Genomic DNA, 24,486 nt, shown 5'->3' with positions numbered 1-24,486 from the left:
GAAAAAATTCCTTTTTTTAAATAGAAAGGAAAATGCTTCTGAAGATATGGATAATGCAGACAGCAAGTTACCAGAGGGAGTATCACGCTTAGCTGTACAAAACAACATTATTGCATTCAGCGGTAAAAATAAAGTGCCAGCATGTGTTCAGAGCCCCCTGTGGTACCGATATTGTGAGTATTATTGCATTGAGGAGGAAACCTCAATGCACATTGATGGTTTTTATGAGAAATAATACCTGGAGCTTGGCCTTACCTTCTGCTTCATTTTAGATCTATGAACCTAACAGTTTTTTTTTTTTTTTTTTTTTTTTAAGACAGAGTCTCATTTTGTCACTCAGGCTGGAGTGCAGTGGCACAATCTTGGCTCACTGCAACCTCCACCTTCTGGGTTCAAGTGATTCTCCTGTCTCAGCCTCCCCAGCTAGGACTACAGGCACACAACACCATGCCCAGCTAAATTTTGTACTTTTAGTAGAGATGGGGTTTTACCATGTTGGCCAGGATGGTGTCATCTCTTGACCTCGTGATCCACCCGCCTCGGCCTCCCAAACTCTTGGGATTACAGGTGTGAGGCACTGTGCCCGGCCTGAACCTGTTTTTAATGCTTGTTCCTTGTTCAACACAAAGGGGCCCTTCCTATTACCTTCATTTTTACTTCCTTCCTAGTATCTTAAGTTATCTTTTCATTTAAATTTGTTACCATACTTACTGAAATAGTTTTAGAACTATTCTACAAAGTTCTTCCCTGATACTTATAGAATGATCTGCCTATAGCTTTTTCCAATAATTAAAACAGCAGATCAGATTTTTAACATCACCATATATGTTGAGTCCCACCTATGTATGGGGACCTGTATCAATGCTAGAAGTATAATGGTAAACAACAAACTACTCCTATTTCCATGGAGTTTACGTATGAGAGGCGGGGGAGAAAGATATTAGTTCAGTAACTTCCCAAGTATAATAGTCCCCCTTTATCAGCAGCTTTGTTTTCTGTGGCTTCAGTTCCCCACTGTTAACAGTGGCCAAAAGGTATTAAATGGAAAATCCCAGAAATAAACAATTCGTAAGTCTTGCACTGCATGCCATTCTGAGTAGCTTGGTGAAATCTTGTTCCATTCTGCTCCATCACACCCGGCACATAAATCATCTCTACTCAGGGTATCTGGCTGGAGAAGCCTCCTGCCCATCGGTCACTTATGAGCCATCTCAGTTATCAAATCTACTGTTGTGGTATCACAGCCTCCTGTTCAAGGAAACCTTATTTTACTTAATAATGGCCCCAAAGTGCAAGAGTAGTGATGTCGGTAATTTGGACAAGCCCAAGAGAAACTGTCAAGTGCTTCCTTTAAGTGAAAAGGTTAAAGTTCTTAACTTAATAAGGAAAGAAAGAAAAACTGTATGCTGAGGTTGCTAAGATCTACAGTAAAAATGAATCTCCTATCTCTGCAAAGTTGTGAACAAGGAAAAAAGAAATTCAAACTAGTTTTGCTGTCCTACCTCAAAGTGGAAAAGTTGCAGCCACCATGCATGCTAAGGGCTTACTTGGGATGAAAAAGGATTCAGTGTGTGGGTTGAAAGACATGAACAGAAACATGTTCTGATTGATAGCAACTGGCTTCAGTACTATTTGTGGTTTCAGGCATCTACTGAGGGTCTTGGAATGTATCACCCACAGATAACGAGGGGACTATTATATGTATAAAATTGTCTCTGTGCTGAATGCTGAGCAGGAACATTTTATGGGGCTCTAGAAAGGGACTGTTTCCTCTGAAGAAGGACAGGAAAAGTTCTTCTGAAGAGGTGAGACTCAGAGGCAAGGGTGATGTGGAGAATGAAGAGTTCCGACAGAGGCTTCTGCAGGAGGCAGCATGAAGAACAGGAGCCCTGAGAGATGGGAGTGAGCCTGGGAAAACACGGTGCCAGAGGAGCCTCAGAGGCTGGCTGGGTCACAGGGTTGAAGGTCTTCATTCTATGAATAATGGGCTGCCACTGAAAGGTTTTCAGTAGGGGCATGGCCAGATGACATGTGCACTCTGAAAAGAGCACTCTGGCTGGGTGCGGTGGCTCACGCCTGTAATCCCAGTACTTTGGGAGGCAGAGGCGAGCGGATCACCCGAGGTCAGGTGTTTGGGACCAGTCTGGCCAACATGGTGAAACCCTGTCTCTACTAAAAATACAAACATTAGCCAGGTGTGGTGGTGGGTGCCTGTAGTCCCAGCTATTCGGGAGGCTGAGACAGGAGAATCACTTGAACCTGGGAGGCGGAGGTTGCAGTGAGCAGAGATCGCGACACTGCACTACTCTAGCCTGGGCAACGAAGAGTGAAAGAGAGACTCTGCCAAAAAAAAAAAAAAAAAAAAGAAAGAAAGAAAGAAAGAAAGAAAGAAAGAAGCACTTTGTCTCCATTGGAGGACGGCAGATTGCATAAGTGGGGATATACATGAGAGGTGACTGCTTATGCAGGGTAGGGGTGGGGTGGAGGTATACATGGCCCAAAGCAGTGTTTATGAAGCAAAACAGATGGGACTTTTTGATGGACTGGATAAGCATGGGAGAAAGAGAGAGAGGGAGTTGTCTAGGATGTCTATGATTCAGGTATGTATATTGGGAATTACCTTTTGGTGACATGGAGAACAGTGGAGGAAGAAAGGAAGAACAGGTTTTCTGGTGCAAACACAGAGTTCAAAATACAGTGAAGTGGTGTTGAGGATTCAATTGTGCCCATCAAAACAAAAACAAACAACAAAAAACTGGTATGTTTGAGACCTCTGGTACCTCAGACTGTGACCTTATTTTGAGATAGAGTTTTCACTGAGGAGAGCAGGTTAAAGTCTTTAGGGTAGGCCCTAATCCAATATGGCTGGTGTTATCAAAAAGGGAAACCTGGATACCAGGAAAGACAGGCATAGAGTAAGATGATATGAAAAACAGGGAGACGCCAACTAGACAGGCCTGGAGAGATATTTCCCTCACAATCCTCTGCAGGAACCAACACCATGGACAGCTTGATTCCAGACCTCTAGCCTCCAGAACTGTAAGACAATAAAACTCTGTTGTTTAAGCCTCCAGTTTGCAGTAATTTGTTATAGCAGCCCTAGCAAAACAATACAGGTAGTAAATTCCAAATCACTGGAAGTTTATGGTGGGGAATAAAACTTTCAACTTATGCCAGTATTTCTTCCTTTTTTTTCTTTCATTTTTATGTCTCTTTCCTCTCATTTTATTTCATGTAGCTGTCCTCTCCTTTGTCTCAAGTTTTCTTTTTAGTACTATGAGCTTCTCCTATAGTCAGTCTGTAATAAGTGGTGCACAAAGGAGAGGGAATGGCCCATGACAAGGCTCCCTATGCTTCAAGAGAGTCAAGACGTAAGTGGAGCACAGTAGTGTAGATTAGCTCTACATGTGCTGCTGCGGCCAGAAGTCTCTCTGCAAAGCACTGTGAGTTGTGCTTGACTTGGACCAATCATCACTTACTAACTCTGTTGGAGGGGAGCTGGTGTTAGCAGTTAGGGCTTGCAGGACAGGCTATCCAAACAATAACAACAATTCTTCTCTTCAAGGTCTTAGAGATGGCAAAGGCAAGAGAATCATAGACTACTTTGTCTTGCAGAAGAGAAAGTGAGTCGGATGCCTGTGCCATCAGTTTTTATGGTAAGTTTGCAGATGTGCTTGAACTTTGAATGACAGCTGCAATTATTAACTACTTGTGTGTGTGTGTGTGTATATATATGTATGTGTATATATATGTTCATATGATATATATGAACCCAGGAGGTGGAGGAGATATCATATATGATATATATTATATGTGAGATATATATCATATATTATAATATATATTATATATATCATATATATATATATTAGCTGGGCATGGTGGTGGGCATCCATAATCCCAGCTGCTCGGGAGGCTGAGGCAGGAGAATTGCTTCAATCCGGGTTGTGGGGAGGGTGTGGAGGTTGTAGTGAGCCGAGCTCATGCCACTTCACTCCAGCCTGGGCAAAGGAGTGGAACTCGTCTCAAAAAATATATATATATATATAATGTCAAAACATCAAGCTTTGAGTTGATTTACATTTCCTGCACATCCTGTCAGATTTCTTAAATGTACTTTTTCTTTAAAATATACTGCTTTATGTGCTAGATCTAGCAAATGATTGAAGGATGAGTATGACAAAGCTTTACCCTGGAGAAGCTACTATATGGAGAATTTAGAGAAATAAGACTAACATCTAATTTTCTACTGTCCGTTAAGTTCCCTTAATGATTGACATACGGGTAGCATCCCGGCCTAGAAACTGGGCTAAATAAAATTATTTTCAATTATTATTAAAAACTATATTATACAGTTCTGAAATACATTATTAATCCTGAAGAGATTTGTTCTCTTTGCTAAATAAGCCATGTTAATTACAGAGAGGAAAGTTTTGAAGAATTGTTGGCTGGGCTATTTTTTCTTTTCCCAGACGGAGTCTTGGTCTGTTGCCTAGACTAAAAGTGCAGTGGTGCAATCTCAGCTCACTGTAACCTCTGCCTCCTGGGTTCCAGTAATTCTCCTGCCTCAGCCTCCTGAGTAGCTGGGATTACAGGTGCGCACCACCATTCCCAGCTGATTTTTTTTTTTTTTTGTATTTTTAGTAGAGATGAGATTTCACCACCTTGGCCAGGCTGGTCTCGAACTCCTGACCTCGTGATCCGCCTGCCTCGGCCTCCCAAAGTGCCAGGGTTATAGGTGTGAGCCACTGTGCCCGGCCTTGGCTGGACTATTAATTGCTTTCTACCTACCAAGAAATCTGGGCAATGGGATGTCTCATCTAGGCCTATGTAGTCCTCAAAGCCTGCTTATCAAAAAGGTGGAAGCCTGCTTATCAAAAAGGTGGATCATTTTGTCCCCAGATTAAGATTTCTGAAATTTTCCAACTCAAATCACTGTTAAAAAATTAATTTGTTAAAAATATTAATTTGTTTTACACCAAATGGATGTTGAGTATCTCTATTTAATTTTCCCCAAAGTTAGCTTTTTAAATCCAAGCTGGGCATGTCTACAACAAAATAATTTTAGATAGCAGTACATGGTGTTGCTGGCACACATCACTCTTGCTACTGTTGCTACCTTCTGCTAATGTAACTAGATTAGCTGCTTCTCTCTTTGATATAGATAAAAATCTGAGTCCATTCTGGATATCAGAGATGTACGAAAGAGGTGGCGAGGGTACTGGAGCTGATATTGCAGCCCATTTGTATTCCTATTGTAACTTGTAACAAACTTTTTTTTTTAGAAGAAATAATTATTAATATTGATAATAATGAAGGAGAAATTTAGGATGGCAATCTGGATAACTGGACCAGAATTCTAGTGTTGAATGTAATCAGTCAAACTCAAGAAAGATTTGAACAAATGTACTAATTTTATTCTCTTTGAATTAACTCAGCAAGGGAAGATATCAAAATAAGCAACCTAATAGATACAAAATACGATTTAATTTCTTAAAAGTACGCGACTTGAGGGCATGGGATACGTTTATATTTATATTTTTGTATCTCTCCATTCCCATTGCATTCACTAGTAAATTGTCTGGCACAAACTAGGTGCTGGATAAAAAAATAGGAAAGATAGCACTTATTTGATTGCTTCTGGCAGGCAAATGCTTTTTAAATGTTAATGGAGACCCAGATCACATAAAGAACAATGTAAGGAAGCAAAGAGAGAATTAAAAACTGGTAGCAGATTTGTGTTCTGAGATGCTAGCCCAAGGTGTGCCCTTGCAGGCTGGATGAGATGGGTAATCTGTTCACTTCCAGATATCCCTACTGTATTTTTATGCCTAACAGTTACCATTCCAATAAAGGATGGAGACTCTGAGCTCCATTAACAAGAAATTGCAATTGTCAGCACTTAAGTGGCACGTTTGAGGAAGGTTAAGATGAATGGACCTGAATGTTTATCATTACCAAATTTTGTAAATTCGATCCAATTCTGATTTTAAAAAGTATACATTTCCCATTTGTTCTTTATGGAAACAGAAACATTCTCTCTCCTCCTACAGACCATGTAGTATGGCAGAGAGACTGATGATCTATAGCACAGGATGGATATAGCTGATGAGACTATGGGAGTCATCTCAGGGCAGCTTCATTAAGCTGGACCTGAAAGAAAAGTATATATGTTTTCTCCTCTTTTGCTAAACCAGGCCAGCCCTATTTGTTACATTCTCAAGGTTATAATCCCAGGCACCACAGCACAATAACACAGGCAGATGCCCAGTAAGACGCATTAGCCATTAACAGATGTGCTCTTTGCGTGCAATAGGTGTAAAATGGGACACGTACATCATCAGAGCACTGCCATAGAGAAACCTCGTGAGATAAAAGTTTATCAGAATTCAGAATAGGAAGGTTCAGGAAAATATGCTATAAACATAGGTATTTAGACGTTTCAAAGAAGGGAAATCAGTTTTCGGTTCCTATTTTCGTTTTCTAAGTGGTATGAAATGAGTTGCTTGAGTCTGTCAGAGAGCTTGGTCAGTGTTCATATTCAGAAGGAGTGTTTTTCTTTACCTACAAACTAGTAAAGTAGCTATATTATATTATTAATGTTCTTGGGATATGAGAAGTGATGGCTGTGTACTGAGAAATATTTGACCTGATCTGACTTTGCAGTAAAGAAGCAAAGCCAAAGAGTTTGCTCAGTAGATAAGGGTAACGTTTTATGGATTTCTGTATCACTTTCAATATTTAGCACGGTGTCCTGCATAAGATGTTTTCTTAATAAGCATCTGGCATATTTTTAAATGAAAAAAAACAAAAAACAAAACCTTACCTCTCCAAATAAACAAACACAAAATGAAGTATTTTTCAGCACTTCCTTATTGGAACACTGAGGCTAAACAATATAGCCAATTCCAGCAACTACTGAAACTTTAGAAAATATTTAACTCAGTTTTCAAAATAAATCAATTCAAATGAGATTGAATAAGACTTGGTTAGACTAATTGTTGTTCTGGGCTCAATGGGCACTGCCTATTAACTAAAGAGCAAATGAGATCTTTAAAACTTTTTTTTGAGATGAAAGTACATTTAAGAAAGTTTGGAAACGTTGGAGGATGAATACAAACCACATAATATCACTAGGCTGCCAAAGTATTCTCTCTAGCAAAAACAGATGGCAACTTACGTTTCCCTTATTTGAGGCTCACAAGTATGTCAGCATCTATAGTGACCTTGATATAAAGACCTTACACATCATGAAGCAGAATTAAAAACAGAAGTCACTGTTACTAAGAGATCACGAAAATCTAAAAATATACACAAAATCTACAAATCCAACTCAGCCAAATCCAAGAGCTCTTCAGCATTGTGTATTTCCTTATGTTTCAAAGTAGTGTATGGGGGCAAAGAGGACCAAAGACCTATCCCTAAATAAAATATTTCTATATGAAGTGAGTGTACAAAGTAAAATTTAAACAATAATAACAAAGACAGACAATTCTAAACAATATGGGGAGAGAAATTTCCAATCTATACATAATGTACCTTATGTAATTTTCTTTATAAAAAATTAGAATAAAGAATTCCCATAAGAATTCTTCTGCCATGGGGAATGGCATCAAATATATCTGAACCATGTCACCGTAGTGATGATGGTTGGAATTAAATGATGCAAATTTTAAACCTGTCTTACAGGGCAGCCTTCAATATTTCTGGAGTATAGACATTTACCCATTCAAAGTGTTTTCTGATACATGGTTACATGTTATTCTCAAATGTCTATGTGAATGATATGACAGATATCATTGTTCCTGTTTCACAGAGGAAAAATAAAAGACTGGGAGGTATCCTAGAGTTTATAAATATTCATGCCGGGATGGGAAACCTGAACTTTTTCCTTTACCTACACAAACTAACCACCTGCCTTATGGGATAAAAGGTAGCCTAGTTCTCGGGGAGAATTTATTCATTAATTGTACAGGCATTCATTCGGTGCTTTTTTCACGTCTAGATAAAATAGACGGCTTGGCTGCACTTGAATTTTGTGGGTACAGCTTTCCTTACATAAGGACAATTGTGCATAGCGAGCTGAAGAGACAGCAGGAGAGCAGAAGGAAAGCTTGTTTGGCATAAACCATGAATGAGAAATAAGCTATTGTGAGACAGAAAAGAAGCCGTGCCTGAAGAGGGCAGCAAGGCAGAAGGGACAGGCTCCAGCAGAGGCCCCCACCTCAAAGTGCATGCTTTGGGGCCAATGAGACATGGGTTTGCATCTGGGCCTCTACTTACAAGGTGCATATCCTTGAATAAGTGGTTTATCGTTGTTTCACAGAAGTTTTTGCCCACCTTTGTGTTGTTCACATAAACTACAGAGTTCTTTTAAATTAACAATGCATTGACTAATGACGTACATTCTTTTTAAGAAAATTCCCCCGGGTGCTAGAAAAAATGGAAATTCTATTTCCAATTAAGTTTTGAATTAAAAATATAGAGAATGATTTGACGGCTTTTAAAAGCAAATTCAGTCAGCAGCAAATTCTTGGAAAATAAAAGGGAGCTTTTATAAACATAAGCATGAAATTTAGTCAACACATGAAACCACATGGTGATTTAAAACACTTGTACTGCCAAGATTGTTTCTAAGAGTATACACAACAATTTAAGGACATATTCCTGTGGTGGAATAATTGCTATTATGTTTCTGAGATAGACTCAGCCGTTAGACATCCCTGTCCCAGGCCATCAATTGCTTAGTACTTGTAAAGAGAAAAGATGCCATTTGACCCAGGAAGGTATTAGATGCGTTAATCCCCAGAGAATAGCACGTGTTATATTGTTACATTCTAAAATATGAAACCATTTTCTTTTCATGTTTTTCAGCTTAACTCTGCACACTGTAAGACTAAGTCAGCAAACACAGTAAATCATCTAAGCAATGCAACAGAGAAAATGAAACCCATAGCAAGAGAAGACAGAAAGACCTGCTATATGAAAACCTCTTTCTTTCTTTTTTTTTTTTGTTGAGAGCAAGTCTCACTCTGTTGCCCCAGGCTGGAGTGCAGTCGCATAATCTCGGCTCACTGCAACCTCTGCCTCCTAGGTTCAAGTGATTCTCCTGCCTCAGCCTCCTAAGTGGCTGGGACTACAAGTGTGTGCCACAATGTCCTGCTCATTTTTGTATTTTTAGTAGAGACGGGGTTTCACCATGTTGCCCAGGCTGTTCTCAAACTCCTGGGCTCAAAGGATCCATCTGCCTTGGCCTCCCAAAATGCTGGGATTACAGGGGTGAGCCACCATGCCCAGTCCATAATAACTTATTTATCATCCTCATAATCCAACTCCAAATGCTTCAGATACAATTGGAACTATCAAGACAAGCACACATTGTGTTCCTTTTAGGACGTTGTGCCTGCATTTCGTACTTGAAGACTTTTGGTAAGCTGAATAATTAACAATCTAATGTAATTAGTTAAAACTCTGAGTCTTTAAGATAAAATGTCATAAATATTCCATGATGATTTCCCAGACACAGCTATCACTCTAATAATTCTACGATTTCCACGACTTATTTTTATGGGCCCTGATGTATTTGGGGAGCTGGGTGGATCATATTGATGTCAATGATTAAATATGGCTTTTTTATGCTTAAACATACTGCCTAGTAGTCTTGGCATTCTGTAAGTCAACTTCTTAGGCTTTATAATATTTATTTCCTAAAGTGTTTCAATAAATGTATACACCTTCAAATATTTTTCATGTTTCATGTTACTAAAGATATCTGCTTAAAGTTACGGGAACAGTCTTTCTTACTTAAACATTTTTCTATCTGCAGCCTTATCTGCAGTACTAAATAACCTATGTTTTTCATTCTAAAAGTAATACATGTTTGTGACATATTTAAAAAGTGGAAGCATACAGACAAGTAGAAAATTTAAAAAATTTATATTAGTCCCTTATTCTAGCCACCCCTTCTTCCCACTCAAAAAGTTTCTATTCATTGTCTTCTAACAATAGATAAATTGCATATCAGAGGCCCATTGTATAGTGTTTGGCATAGTGAGGCATAGATTAAAGATCTGAATGACTGATTTGACATATTGTTTTCAGATTTTATAGTTTGTCAACATTCCTTTTTACCAGGTACACACAGTGAAATCTACATAACTTTACAAGAAAGAGGGAGACTAAAATGAAAATCATAATAGACTTAAAAGGCAACTAACCTTTTTCCACCTCATTCAGATTAGCAGCTGGCAGCGACAAAGACAGAAGAGACAAAAGACTTTTTACATTGCAATACAACAGCAGAGCACAGGAAGCCAATGTGCAGCGTTCACAACAGAGAAGCAGGGGTGGGCGAGTGAGCTGAAGCAAGGCTTGGATTTCTTACCTACAGCCGGGCCACACGCACAAACATGGAGAAAATGAGGCAAAAGGTAAATGCCATCACAGGGAGCTAGAGGTCTGCCTCTAAACCAGGTGACGGAACAACCAGCAGCTTTACTGTTTAAGATGGACACCGAATGGCTTGTGTATGGGCGTCAGAGATTCGGAAAACAAAGAGAAAATGGGTACACAATGGAAAATTTAAAGTGGTCTGAATATTTTCCACAAAATGTGTTCTAAGGCTTTACATGCCCAATTTGCATGGAGATGTTCATTTTATGGAATTTAAGTAATCCCATTAAGTGAAAGGAGGGCTTAAAATGTGATCAACTGTGTCATACTTGTATGTGGTCCTGTAAGAATAAGAATTAATTAAGACACACAGTCTTGATACAGCAGATCCAGGGTTCTGACTGTTGGGAAATACACAAAGGCACATTTTTGAATTAAACACCTACGTTAACACTAGAGCCTAAAAAAAGGGTCCATTTTTCTAAAAAAACAGGGGTGCCATATTTATAGTTTTTATTTTTATAGGTGTTAGGTTTATGTAATTTCAGGAATTCCTTGGACATTTAGCTCCAAGAAATGTCTTGTCTTTAGAAAGATGATCATGATTTTTAGAAAATAACCAAACAAAAAATCAAAACCAACAAAATCTCTCAAGCTACAATTAAAACCTTAGATTTAATTTTAAAAGTGTTTGTTTTACAATTCCGAAGTCCTACTTTCTTAATTGTATAGGGATGTTAATTTAGATTCACAGTGAATTCAACTTTTCAAAGGTTAATCTTACCTAAAATACACTAGTAATCGGCAGTCATGCATTACACAACTGGAAGCACAGATGATGAACTGGAGTATATGGAGAATGGTTTTGGTGACTAGGCTGGTGAAGTTACAGCAAGATTTAGATAACAGAAAAACAGTATTTGTCCTTACAGTTTATGCTGTCAATCCCTGGAGCAGGAAAGAGCAGAGAATTTTCTCCTCTAACAAATCAGTAACTACTTACTGTGATATTTTGGTCACACAGGGCTTAAATAAAGTTTAATAAATTCCCCATAGGTGGCTCATTTTATTTTAAATATTTCTAGTCATGTTTTATAGTCTGTTCATCACAACTTCTCTGTCAGATTGCCCACAGATCTCTGAATTTGTTTGCATTGACATTATGTCTGTTCTGACTCTTGACATAGGTGTCAAATACAAAAACTATCACCATAATAATTTACAAGCTTTTTTTTCTGTATGGCATTATTTGTTCCCATGAAACAGAGTTCACTTCTCATTGTATGCCTTTGGGATATAGAGTACAAAATTTTCAAAGGGAAAATGAACTTGTTACTAGTTTCCTGAGCATAGCAGTGCTTCTGCTCCCAGATCTCATGCTCATTAATCAGATTCCAAACTCAAATTTAAAACCATATAATCACATTATAAGAAAATTCCTCCTTAACTGCAGACTTGGATGAAGCAGGATAGAAAACTCTAGAGCTTCATTCCTACTTCCCATAATTAAAGGTCACTTATGTGTCAATGATTTCAAAATCTGCAGATGGTTGTTTGAAATTTTGTAAATGAGCTCATTTCACGTGTGCACAAAAATACTGCAATTAATAGATGAGTTATACATTTGCCCCATTTAGATATCTTCTCTCACGCCAAATTGTCAAACTCTTCATGGCCCACAAGACCCACTCCGAAGATAAAATGGTCGTATCTTCATGTTTGTATGCCATGTACTTTCTGTTTAGTATTTTTGTTGATCCTTTGCCCAAATTAAGGCAAACTGACATTTGCAATAGTTATAAGTAAAAAGACTAAAACAGTCCCAGTTCTTGTGGAGAGCCAAATGGCTCTTGACAGATACTCATGGCAAGTTCCCAGATGACAGCTTTTATAGATGTCACATTTTGGCTGAAGAATGGTTTGGCTAAGCTTTAGGTATTTATGATATGTTTCAAAGAAAGAGATCTGACATCGTTGGGGAAGTGAGGCTTCATAACACTGCTCCGTGGAAACTGCTCTGAACTGACCCTTAGAATAGGAGAAAATATGTGTTCAAGAGGAGCAGGTGTAGAGAGGGAGCTGGGGAAATGAAGGATGAGCAGCTAAGACAAAGACTCAAAAGAAATGGGTAAGAATAAGGAATAGCGAATCAAAAGCCAAAGCAGGAGGACTCCTCCAAACCAACTCAAAAGAGGCCTCAACCACCTTCTAGAAATTTTATTGTCAAAAAGACATGTAAGAACCTGATTGCAGTTGTGCTCCACAGCCTAGGTTTTCATCAGGAAATATATATATGTATATATTCCTGGTTCTGTGCTTAGGAAGGTATTGGTTAGGCAAAGTTTGCTTGAAATGCTTGGGTCCAATTTGTCTGGTGGAGGGAGAGTGGGCTGGTTTAAGGAGGCCTCCAAAATTAACTGGGTTCTTAAGCCCTTTCTATAATGATCAGGAAAATGATGGAAAAAGAGAATTATTCTATCCTAAGAAGGTACCAGGTAGCAGATTTTAGTGCAAACACTGGGCTTCTTGGACAAGTCTAAATCAGCCCATCCAATGAAGTTAAATTCTCAGGGTAGCTCAAAGGGCTCCAGAATTTGTGGTCACAGGCTAATGTCAAGTTTCTGAGGTGTGATAATATTGGTAATATTAGTGTGAAAGTCAAAGCTACGTAACACCTACATTCTTTCTAGATACTCTAGAAAGGTGCATGTAAAATATCAAATAATGCTAAAATTCTACCCACTAAGCAGACTAAGGTCTGTAGATATGTCCTATAAGACTTGGTAATACAGCATGTTCAAATTTCTGCTGGAAACTAGTATGCTATTACTGCTTTACATGATATCGGGTGCTTTATTGGTGCCAAAAAAATAAAAATTAAAAATAAGACCCTAGAGGCCGGGCGCGGTGGCTCACGCCTGTAATCCCAGCACTTTGAGAGGCCGAGGCAGGCGGATCACAAGGTCAGGAGATCGAGACCACGGTGAAACCCCGTCTCTACTAAAAATACAAAAAATTAGCCGGTCGCGAGCGGTGGACGCCTGTAGTCCCAGCTACTCAGGAGGCTGAGGCAGGAGAATGGCGTGAACCCGGGAGGCGGAGCTTGCAGTGAGCCGAGATCACGCCACTGCCCTCCAGCTAGCGGGACAGAGCTAAACTCCGTCTCAAAAAAAAAATAAAAAATAAAAAAAAAAAAAAGACCCTAGAAAAGGCAGCCTTCAGAGTCACTGAAACAGATTTGGGTTGGCAAAACAGAGCCTCATTATTCTACCTAGTATTTTCCCATCAAGAAAGGTACCTAATAAAATTCAGTTTGGGTACTCCATAAAAGCCTCCATTTTAATCATTTTCCAAACAATCCCTGGGAAAATTTAATTATACAGATGTATGCTCATCTTTCATGTTGTGAGATGTTAACTCCAGTCACCTGCATTGTAATTTCACCCTTTGATTTTCTCACTAGGTATTAAATTATATGAAAATAGATATAATTAATGAAATGCACCCAGAAAATGAAAATAGCAACTTTGAGTAGAGTGACCAAAATTACTTCTCCATTTTTTTCTTACAAATAAAATGTACAACATTCTTGTTTTCCCTTTGTCAATGTTAAGTGATTTATTAAAGGAAAAGGGGCATATCTATGAAGTTTCTAATTCAGAGCCACAAAAAAAAAAAATCAATTCTGACAAAACAGACAAGTCATAAGCTTGATGTTGACTTTAGAGCAAATTGGTTTGAATAGGGAAGAAGTTTAGCAATTAATAGTCTAATGAGATGTGTCATCCAAATAAACAAAAGTGTTAGAAAAAAGGTGATAGTCTCATAAGACTATCCAAAGTGCTCAGTATCTTCCTGACTTTTAATTTGAGGGACATGGGTTACTAGAGGCAAACACTCACTAGCAAAGATGTAAGTATGAAGATGAATGATCTCAAATGCTCAATTATGTTTTGGCTATTAAATAAATGTCCTCTTTTCACACAGGTACTGGGAGTTGGTTTGCACAGGGAAAATGGTTTGCACAAAAATGCCATTTAATTGTGGGACTAAAAGCTTTAGGACAATAGCTTCTTTTATTACTGGATAGCATGGTTTTATAATAGATGCATGTGTTTGAACAGAGATTCCTGGGTCTTTTATTTGGTTAGCTGAAACTATCTTTAAGTCCTTACGTTATTTACATTACATCTGATTTTCAAGACACCTACCATTTATCAAATAATAAAATGATTTACTAAACATATATAACATAGTTCCAGCGATGCTTTCAAACAGATATACTGATCGAAGGCAAAATATTTCCTGTTCTTTGTACCTGTATACTCAGGTGGGCAAAGGCATGTGTAGTTATTAATGCCATCGACACATGTAGAATTATTTTCACAGTCATTATCTTCACAATCATCAACGTTGACTTCACAGTTTTCTCCTTCAAATCCATCAGCACAAATACACCTGAATGCCAGAGGAAGAAAAAGCAAAAAACACCTTTTTTGCCGCATTTTGAAGTCATGTGTTCTAAATATTGAGAAAAGCATAATTACACTAATCAACCATAGAGCTTTTAACTACCAGAAATTGATTTTTTAAAATGCTTTTAAATGACATGTTGTAAACATCAATGTAAGGTAATATCCACCCAAGTAGAAACCATTCAAAAAATAAAATTTATGCTGGTTGCAAGAAGGCAAACGGTTCCATGGTCTTAAAAGTCAATAAACTCACTGTATTTGCAGGTCTAAAACACAAGCAGCTTTATTCCACAGCCCTAGATATCTTAATCTTGAGTTGTGCTCTAATAAAATAATTCAGATTTCTTTGCTCATAAATGAAGAGGAACTAGTTCTGATTTTTAAAATTACAACATCTACTAACATACATATAATGTCCTTGATGTTTTGAAACAAAAATGAATGATAAAATTTTTATCTTCCTTGCAATTACAAAATGTGAATGTTCTCTTTGTCTTAATAAATGCAATCCTTCCTCTGGCATAAAACAATCTTGAGTATGTATTGAATAATTTTTGAATAAGAGGCAACTTCATAACAGAATGCAGAAGTCTATTTCTTCTAAAAAGTGAAATTCTAACAAGTTTTAGTAGTATATTAGCCTTCTTATGCAATATTATTAGTGTCATTTAATAAAGAGCTCCAGTTCATAATTCATGAAGTACATCTGAAATAATTGTACCATATGATTAAAAAACTCCAGACTAAAATCATTCACAGCAAGTCTGTCTACTTATATTGTGTCTCGGAAATAAATCATTAATTTTCTGTTTCAGTGAGACCTATATCTTATCATTACACACTCTGTTAAAGCAATAAGAAAAACAACAGATGAATATATGACTAGCAGTAGCGGACTAGTTGGCTATTAATTAAGTATAATGGAGCCAATATTAATACTTTGTCTTGCCCTAATCTGACCTGATTAACCATAATGTGCATGTGTGTATGTTTGTAAATTAGTTTTGGTTTTGTAGCATCCTGAGCTGATAATACTGTAGTGTCTCCATTTAGTTTTTATATTGCAACATCTTCGAGAGGGACCCATACATAGTACCCTTTCTCCGGCATTCTTTGAAAAATACTGCTCTTTGATTTGAAAAGGACAATGCATGTTGGCTTAGTGATCCTTGCTCCAATACTTCAGATACAGATGATCACAGACTAATGACCTACCAGAATCCATCTTCTTCTCCTTCTTTTAAGTGGCAAGTTCCTCCATGTTTACATGGGTTACTGATGCAGGCATGAATTGGAACATCACAGTCCTGCCCCTGGAGAAGAATGGGCAAGTAAAGTCAACTAAAGCAGTTCTCGGCACATAGAGAAAGCACAGTAGAATAATAAAGGCACACCAAGAAAAGGTATGTTCTCAAACTTTGACTCTTAAAGTGCTTTTACTTACCTTGAAACCATATGGACAGGTGCATCGGTAAAAGTCAACTGGATCACTATTACATGTGCCATCATTTTTACATGGATTTGATAGGCAGGGGTTACATTTAGCTAGAATATTGACATCCACAGGACCTGAAAATTAATTGAAATATATGAGCAACTGATGCTCTTCCAGTTTACTTATAATTACTTGTATGCCTTAACGTAATGGTAAATTTTGTATAAAATTATTATTGGTCACATATCTATATGTGTCTCTCATCCATGACAAGCCAGAAATCAGCATCATCCTATGATGTTCAATAATGCAACAGGAGGCCTTCTCAACTGGATGTACTGTGAGCCTCTCTGAGGTCAGTGTGGGACTCTGAGTTGGTATCTGATGTTAATGGTGCCAGTGTCGCAGAGTCCCCTCATGGGCTGACTAGTTTATGTGGATGTGTTTCTTGGCCAGTACTTTAACCTCCTCCTGCTTCACAGAAATGCCTATTGTCAGTCCCAGAGAAGACTACATGTGTGCGTGTGGCGTGGGGTGAGCAAATTTTATAAATAAGTAGAAATTCATCACTTTAATTAAAAACACAACACAATGCATCTACCCGGGTAACACTGACTCAGTAGTACGACTTTTGTATAGAAGATACAAAACAGTGCCTCTTTATGCATATAGAAATAAACCAAAAGTGTAAGCTCCATTATAATCTCCTTCATTTCCTTTTGATTCGGTTTATTTGTTGGTTCATTTGCACAATACGTGATGGGTGATGTTTCTGTATCTTCCTCTCCAAAAAGAAAACATCTTTGAAATGATCTTTACTTGCAATCTCATGTTTTGGTAGATATCTTTAAAAAACTTCAAGAGCCGTGCAAGGTCTTGATTAAATGCATATTTAGCCACAGCCATTTTCCTTTGTTCACACATACTTACTGGACAAATGACTAACAATGTGGAATTGTACCATCCTCAATAAAAGTATCTTCCACCTATGCTACTTTGTGCAGTGTGTGTGAGAGTTCACCACAATGCCTTTTGGCAAATGTGTCTGACAAGGACACTGATATCTTTATATATAAAACACCTACATTTCTTACTGTAAACATTAATTATATTTCACTCTGTAGTATAATCTCTCTGTAGTTTTTTATCTTCACTGGAACAAGCAGCAATAATTCTAATTGCACGTTTTATCACATGAAATTTCTAGCAAAGTTATCTGGATAATTGCATAGCAGCTCTGCACCCCCACCATTACTGCTCTAACCTTCTAAGATACCTTCACCAAAAAGCTATATAACTTCTACTCACATAACCTACCTGCATCAAATTATTCTACAGATTAGAACCCACATTTGAGTTGTTGATCTACTGAAAGAAACTCACGTATATAAGACAACATGAATAAATACGATGGCCACAGAGATTCATTGTGTCTCTTCATATTCTTTACTCTGGGAAATACTAGCACATATTCAAGTAATGGTATTGAATTAAAATTCATGAAAATGATAGTGCCCTGTAGTGTTCAGTTTTTCTATCAATTAAAAAATGCCTGAAGTGTATTGAAATTCTGGTTTTATTTTACCATTAGGAGAAAGTTGACTGCTCCTAGGATGACCGTATTAAAGGAAAGAGGCGGTGCTTACTTCTTCTAGTGACCCCTCAGTCACTAGGAGAGACTGTGCCAGTGCTAATGTTCCCTACATTTTGTCTTGGTAACTAGAATAACTAAAGGAGTCTCTATATCAATTTACAGCTGGGAAACTGCTGGCATTAATTCTGAAGTAAAGTGAGCTCCACAGAAATTTAATTTCTCTCCACCCTGCCCAATTTATTTATCAATTAAGGGCAAAAAACTCAGCTGTTCAGCACACTGCAGAAATGAGTGGTGACAGCGAAAGCAGTTTGCTAAATTAGCATAATACCTAACGACAAATGGTTTTGAGCTTGCTAAAGTTATATATGCGTCAGCAAGAGGAAAGAAAATAGCTCATTGCTAGTGGATCCCTTAACCAGTTTACAGGAAAGAACCTAACTCAGAACAAAGGCGTAGGATGAAACGGTGAAGAAATGTATGCCAGCAAAACAGCAAGTCAGCAAATGCAACCACTCTAAGCATTTATCTGGCCACATCCCAAGGTCTTGAGAAAAAATGTCTTTTGGCTTGTTACTGTGCTTTCAACCTTGTAAGGCTATGGCTTAAATAAAAGGAGTTGAGGGTTGGCAGTTTGTAAGTTCATCCTGCGGAGTGTGATATGTTCCAAAAATGATGTCTGAGTAATTAGATGAGAAATTAAGAGATTATCTTAGGGAAGAAAATGGAATACATTCTGAAGAATTTAATCGAGTATACTGGCAGCATCACTGCCTGGCTGAAACAGTCCGTGTCCATTTTACCACATAGTGGAGATTTATTTAATAACTGTCCACTGGACCATATCTGATTAATAATCACTACCTAATTTCTTTGCATTTTATTCAAGACCAAATTTGGTTTTCCATAGAGATAATTATGCTGAATTATTTTTATATCTGGAATTTGTTATGGGAGATTGTTGCCCCCTCATATATGTTCAGTTTAGCTAAAAAAAAAAAAAAGAAAAAAAAAACAAGATAACAAGCATTCTCATACGCCCAGGACTCTTTGAACAATTTCTTAAACTTGCTGAACTGATTGTGGCACAGGGTTTGGGAATAATTGAGTTCTAATTTCTTCAGGTTGGTAAAGTTCATGACTATCAATTTTACCAATGGTAAAGTTAGCTATCATTCTATTTACTTCTCGTTTTTCATATCTTTTTAAACCCAGTTATTCAACGATCATTTCTTATTTCTAGTACTTGAGTTTGAGTAAAAGATGTTTGTAAGTCAAACAAATTCCACATAGCAGCATCCTCTGATATCTCTAAGGGTCTAAAAATGATATACTTTCTTTTCCTATTTTATGTAGCTTGTAATTCTCCTTAACCAAAAATCCTTTTCGGAATGTGATTTTTACATCTACCTGGTTTATCTAAATCCGCTTGTTTCTATAGACTAATCTCTTGAAATGATATTCCTTGCATCTGGCTCTCCTCCCATTCATCTTCCTGTCCATATTTTGCCCTTCTAAGTCCATCTTCTGTCCTCTATTTGCATCCAACTTGTGATTCATTTTCTGTCTACTACACTTTCTCAGAGCTCCTCTCCTGTAATCTTCTTATTCAAGGAGAATGACAACTTTAATCTGTTTATACAATAAGGAGATGATATCAGAGCTAAAGAGAGATGCCAAATAAAGTCATCATAAAATGGGGGAAGAGTTAAGTACAGCTCTCCATGAGCAAACCAACATTTGGCAGAATTTTGCACACTTGATTAGTCCTAGGTGAAACGAAGATGTCCATAATATGTAGCAATCTTGGGCACAGAATCTGTGTCAAGCAGGGAATCTAGTGAGATCAAGGACAACATTACGGCAAGTACTGACACTCTTTCTTAGACTTTCAGAGAGCTGGAGTAGGTACAAGGAACAAAAAGTGTTTTATTTAAAAGGAGAAACGCAGTCATTTTCTTGTTTGTCCAAATTTCAACAAAGACAAAGGCAAATTAGATCTTGCTGTTTACCTATTCATCACAGGCTCCCTGAGAACCTTCTATATGTGCTACGAGCTGCTCGAATTTGGGGAAATTACAGGGACTATTATGAAACCCATGGGAAATAGAGGTGGGCACCAGGTACAACACTGAGAGTTCATGACTTTATGCTGTTAAGTCATGTAACTGTGATTTGCATATTAGGTGTGGCCAAGCACCAGAAATAACAGTACAACTTTAAGAAACGGAAGAGGTTCTCTGTGTTCTTTCATGGCTGCTTGGTAAAGAACTGCAATCTTTAAGCTTTTCTCCTTTCTAAAGCTAACTGGTTCCAAGAAACGTTAACATATTGTTAACAAACTAGGCTTCATGAGATGTGTGCCACAGAGGGGAAAGGAAATGTAGCTTCAGGGATAAACATCTTTACTAATGTCACTGAAATGAAGGAGAACAGTCTAAGCAAACTGGATTGATTTAAGATTTGGTTGTGATTAAAAGAGCACTATAGTATTAGCTACATGGGTGGAGGTGTGGTTAGCTTAATAATTCAAAGGGAAAATGAGAAGAAAGTTTGGTTAACAATCTGTCTCTGTCAGTTACTTTAATCTTTAATGGAAGAACTGTCAGATCTCAAATCCATTAAAGCTTGTAGGCAGACTTGCTTACTTGACTCAAATCACTAGTTATGCACCTGACACCACTATTACTACCCAGTGAGTTCTGCATCTCATTTTGATTTATTACCAAAAACTCCAGACAAAAACTTCTAGCTGTATTCTAGAGTCTGCCTTCATTCTGGCATCCCTTAGAAACATGAGTCAAATAACAAAATCCTCTAGTACTGCCCTTGTATCAAGTCAGAGGTACATCAAAGGCAACTCAGGGAAACACACTGGGGATATTTGACGTTGGGTATAATTTAACTAAAAGAAGGTTTTTATTTAAAACCAATGCTTTTACACTCCACTTGCAATTACATTATGGCATTTCTCAAGTATTATTAATAATACCAAATGCATATTTGTTAACAACATTCCATCATTAATTGATCAAATATTTACTGAGCATCTACACTGTGCCAGGCACTAGGCCAGGTTTTAAGAGACCAAAGACAAGTGAAATGCCTGAATTTCTGAAAAAACTTACGGTTTAGCAGTAGAGACATACGTGTATCAATTACAGAGTGGATGTGGGAATGAGAATGCATGTCTTAGTATATGTGTTTTAAGTTTCTGCACGCCATCATGGGAGAAGAATCCACGAAGTGAATGGCAATATGAATGTGAAGTTCTTAAGAAAAGCCATGGCTAGAAATTTAAAGGCATGGATTGAAATCTACTGAGAACTTAATAGGGCTAAAGATAGAACACCACATGTCTACATGAAAAAATGGGTGGAAAAATAAAAGGAATGAGGAAGCCAAGAGATTTTAGAGGAAGGAGAAGTGGCCACCAGTGTCGAAGATGTAAAGAGAGCAAATAAAGATAACTAAAAAGAAGCCACTGAAATTGGCAAGATAGAAGGCACTGGTGTTCTAGTTTCAGTGGAGGGGTGAGATGATCTCCAGATGATAGAGGTTAAAATCCTGTAAATTTGCATTGCAAAAATAGTTAACTAAAAACACAAAGGCTAAATTACTACACCTTTTGGATTAGCAGGCTTGGCCATTTGCAACACTTACATGTGACTTTGGGCCACTAAATGAACTTCCTGAGTCAAAATTAAATAGAAAGGGCAATAATTATTTTATAAAATCTTTGCATCAGAGAGAATATGGATATAAAACATGTAAGAACAGAGCATTAATTGCTAGTTCTCTTTAGCTATTAAAAACAAATGTCTGTTAAGTTTTTCCAAGTGTTTTAAGTTTTAAAAAGTATAATAAAAGAGCCCCCCCATTTTTAAATGGTACTTTTAGCAGATTACCATATCCAAACCTGAATGCTCTCTTTAGCCAATAAGCAAATCAAAACCTCCAAAATCTAAGGTAATTTCCAAGATAATCACTATGTACAAGTAATACTAAATCTGAAAATGTAAAAAAGATTTGACCAAGTTCTAAATAATGCTTCAAAATTGATCTGACTTGTGAATTTTTCATTGCTGTAGTTAGGCCTGAATTATTTAATCACCTTCATACTTAATTAAACGACTAAGGGCAATATCAATGATTTTGAGACACAGAACAAAAGCTCTCACTCAAGCCTATCAAAAACTCGTCCAAAATGGAAAATGTTGATCTTGCTAAGCAAAACTATAATATTACAATGTTATTGCTGAGAGTTGTGATATTTTTCACAGGAATTCCAGAATCTAGAGCATTCCTAACATATAAAATTAGAGGAAGAGAGCAACCGTGGCATGTTAAATGTTCATTATCGTGGGTTCTGTCAAGGTTTCAGGTTTCTTTGACATTTCAGTTGGCCTTTATAAATGAAGTAATGAGGTACCTCAGCACCATATCCCGGCCTTTCTCTTGAGCTCATGGCTACCAGATCCCTGCCCATTTGGGTTTTGTGTTATATTCGATTTGGTTCACAAGAAGAATTTCCTGTTGGCCTCTTGGACCTGACAGTATCAGTTACAATTCCATAGTCATTTGGTATGGATATATTATTAGCATCTTATACATATTTCTATCACCAGACTTCCATACCGTTTTTTAGAATTACCTATTTAAAAGTATCTATCAGTAGAATATAAGCTCCATGAGAATAGAGGTTTTACTCTGAATTGTTTATTGTTGTATTCTTACCACCCAGACACAGTGCCATGTACATTGTATGAACTTGAATAATATTTGTTTAATGAATGAAGAAATATATCATTCATCTCCATTAGCCTGTTCACTCTTCAGCACATGTAAGTCATCTCCATGTGATTGTTCACTCTTCAGCACATGTTAAGTATTTAATAAATGTCTTTCAAATAAAAAAATAATTCAGTTGTTCCATAGCTAAAACTTCCTGAACCAAGAGAAATAAAGGAAATATTAGAAATTAACAATGTTCCACTTTCCACACTGACTTTCTCAATGACTATCTGGAGAGGACAAAAGCTGTTTTATTGCAGACTGCTTAATCACTCTAACGTCATCTTATATTTAAAAGATGAGGACAGGACATTTGGGTTATAAAGACAAGTCATGGCCATCTGCTTCCCACTCAGGAATGCTCTATCTGGGTATTAATTAAATATGATCTGATAATCAGTTTCTTCCTGTTCATTTATTTCTGTTATGCATCAAAACGATGAGAGTTTATATAAAGAAAACACTTTTTTCTTTATTAAAATAATTAATGACTCAAAATAACAGCATGGCATGGCATCCTCTAGTAGAAAAAAATCATTTAAATTGTATTTAAATATAGCTATGTAAACATGTATTCAATTAAAAAATTCATCTTCCTGCTATATTTTGAAACTATACATTGACAACCCTTAATATTGAGAGTTTGTACTTATATAATGTTCATGAATAAAATAAAAATACATTAGACTGGCATAACGAGAGGGAAAGTTAAGTTAAAATATGTAAACCTTAATTATAAAACATTTAAAGAAACATTATATTGTTGCTTTAAAACTCATAAAGCATATATGCTTAATAGTATAGTACTCAGTGGATTTCCTTGAATGAATTATTTTAATTAATAGGTTAAAATACTTGGCTTTCTACCAATCCATTTTTGTAAGTAAATATTTCTAGTAAAGCTTTTGAGGGTAGTTCAGAATTTTCATTTTCTAAGTATGTTTCAATAATAGGGTGGCAATCTTATTTACACTGAAAATGTATTTTGAAAATACTTTTATTGAAAACTGTAAAATAAACTTTAGCAGTAAGCTTTGGAATCAGAGTTAAGGTTCAAATTCTGACACCGATCAGCAGCTGAGTGATTTTTAAAAATGGCTTAGTGACTCTAAAATACAGTATTTTCATATCTCAAATGGGGAAATGATAGTTTTCACTAGAAGAATGGTGGAAAGATTAAAAGAGATAAAAATCTATGTAAAGTACTCAGCATTAGGCAAACTACTCAATAGAACTTAGCTATTATTGTTATTATTATTTGTAATGATAGTAGTATTGGCAATGATCCAGTCTAAATGGTCATAAACCTTGCACTAGCGGAGTCTTCATTAATAGGACAATGAAACTTCAAAATAGTTTGACAAATGCTGAAACAAATGCTGGCAAAGGTCACTGTGAGCTTCAGTGCCCATCACTCTAAAATTCAGTTCCAGAAAAACGGAGTAAACTATAGTCTTCTAAAGGCAACTGCGATTATATTGATTGAGCCTTGAATGTCTACACTGCTTGCCAACTGGCTTACACCCATGCTGTTTGCTATTTAAAGTATACCTTGAAATACATGCAATCTATTGATCTTAGAGTGTAGTGAATATTACACTGAACTTCCACAGTTGAAATGATAAATTTAGGGTTTACATCATCTGACAATTAACAAGTTTCAGCTCCACTGTTTTTGCTGGCCCTGGAACAGGTCCAGAAGTTTCCTACAGTGCAAGCTCTGCTCCCATAGTTATGCCCACCTGTAGCATTATCCTCACACTTGTCTGCCTGTCCACCTATCTCATTAAATCTTC

The 24,486-nt window shown here is 37.1% G+C and overlaps 1 protein-coding gene across 2 annotated transcripts in view; it reads right to left on the bottom strand.

Moving 5' to 3' along the window:
- SLIT2 (slit guidance ligand 2) overlaps window positions 1-24,486 on the bottom strand; it is a 374,488-nt gene that overhangs the window by 37,516 nt on the left and 312,486 nt on the right. For both annotated transcript variants that reach the window (XM_033213874.1, XM_033213875.1), the window contains 3 exons: window positions 16,312-16,436; window positions 16,083-16,180; window positions 14,711-14,850 (listed from right to left, as the gene is read on the bottom strand). In XM_033213874.1, coding sequence (XP_033069765.1) covers window positions 14,711-14,850; window positions 16,083-16,180; window positions 16,312-16,436 — 363 coding nt within the window. The remainder of the gene's footprint in view (window positions 1-14,710; window positions 14,851-16,082; window positions 16,181-16,311; window positions 16,437-24,486) is intronic.

Source organism: Trachypithecus francoisi, unplaced genomic scaffold (assembly GCF_009764315.1).
Source record: "Trachypithecus francoisi isolate TF-2019V2 unplaced genomic scaffold, Tfra_2.0 Lachesis_group1, whole genome shotgun sequence".
Taxonomy (NCBI): domain Eukaryota; kingdom Metazoa; phylum Chordata; class Mammalia; order Primates; family Cercopithecidae; genus Trachypithecus; species Trachypithecus francoisi.
The sequence above is the reverse complement of the archived record's forward strand: the minus strand, read 5'-3'. Positions and strand labels throughout refer to the sequence as shown.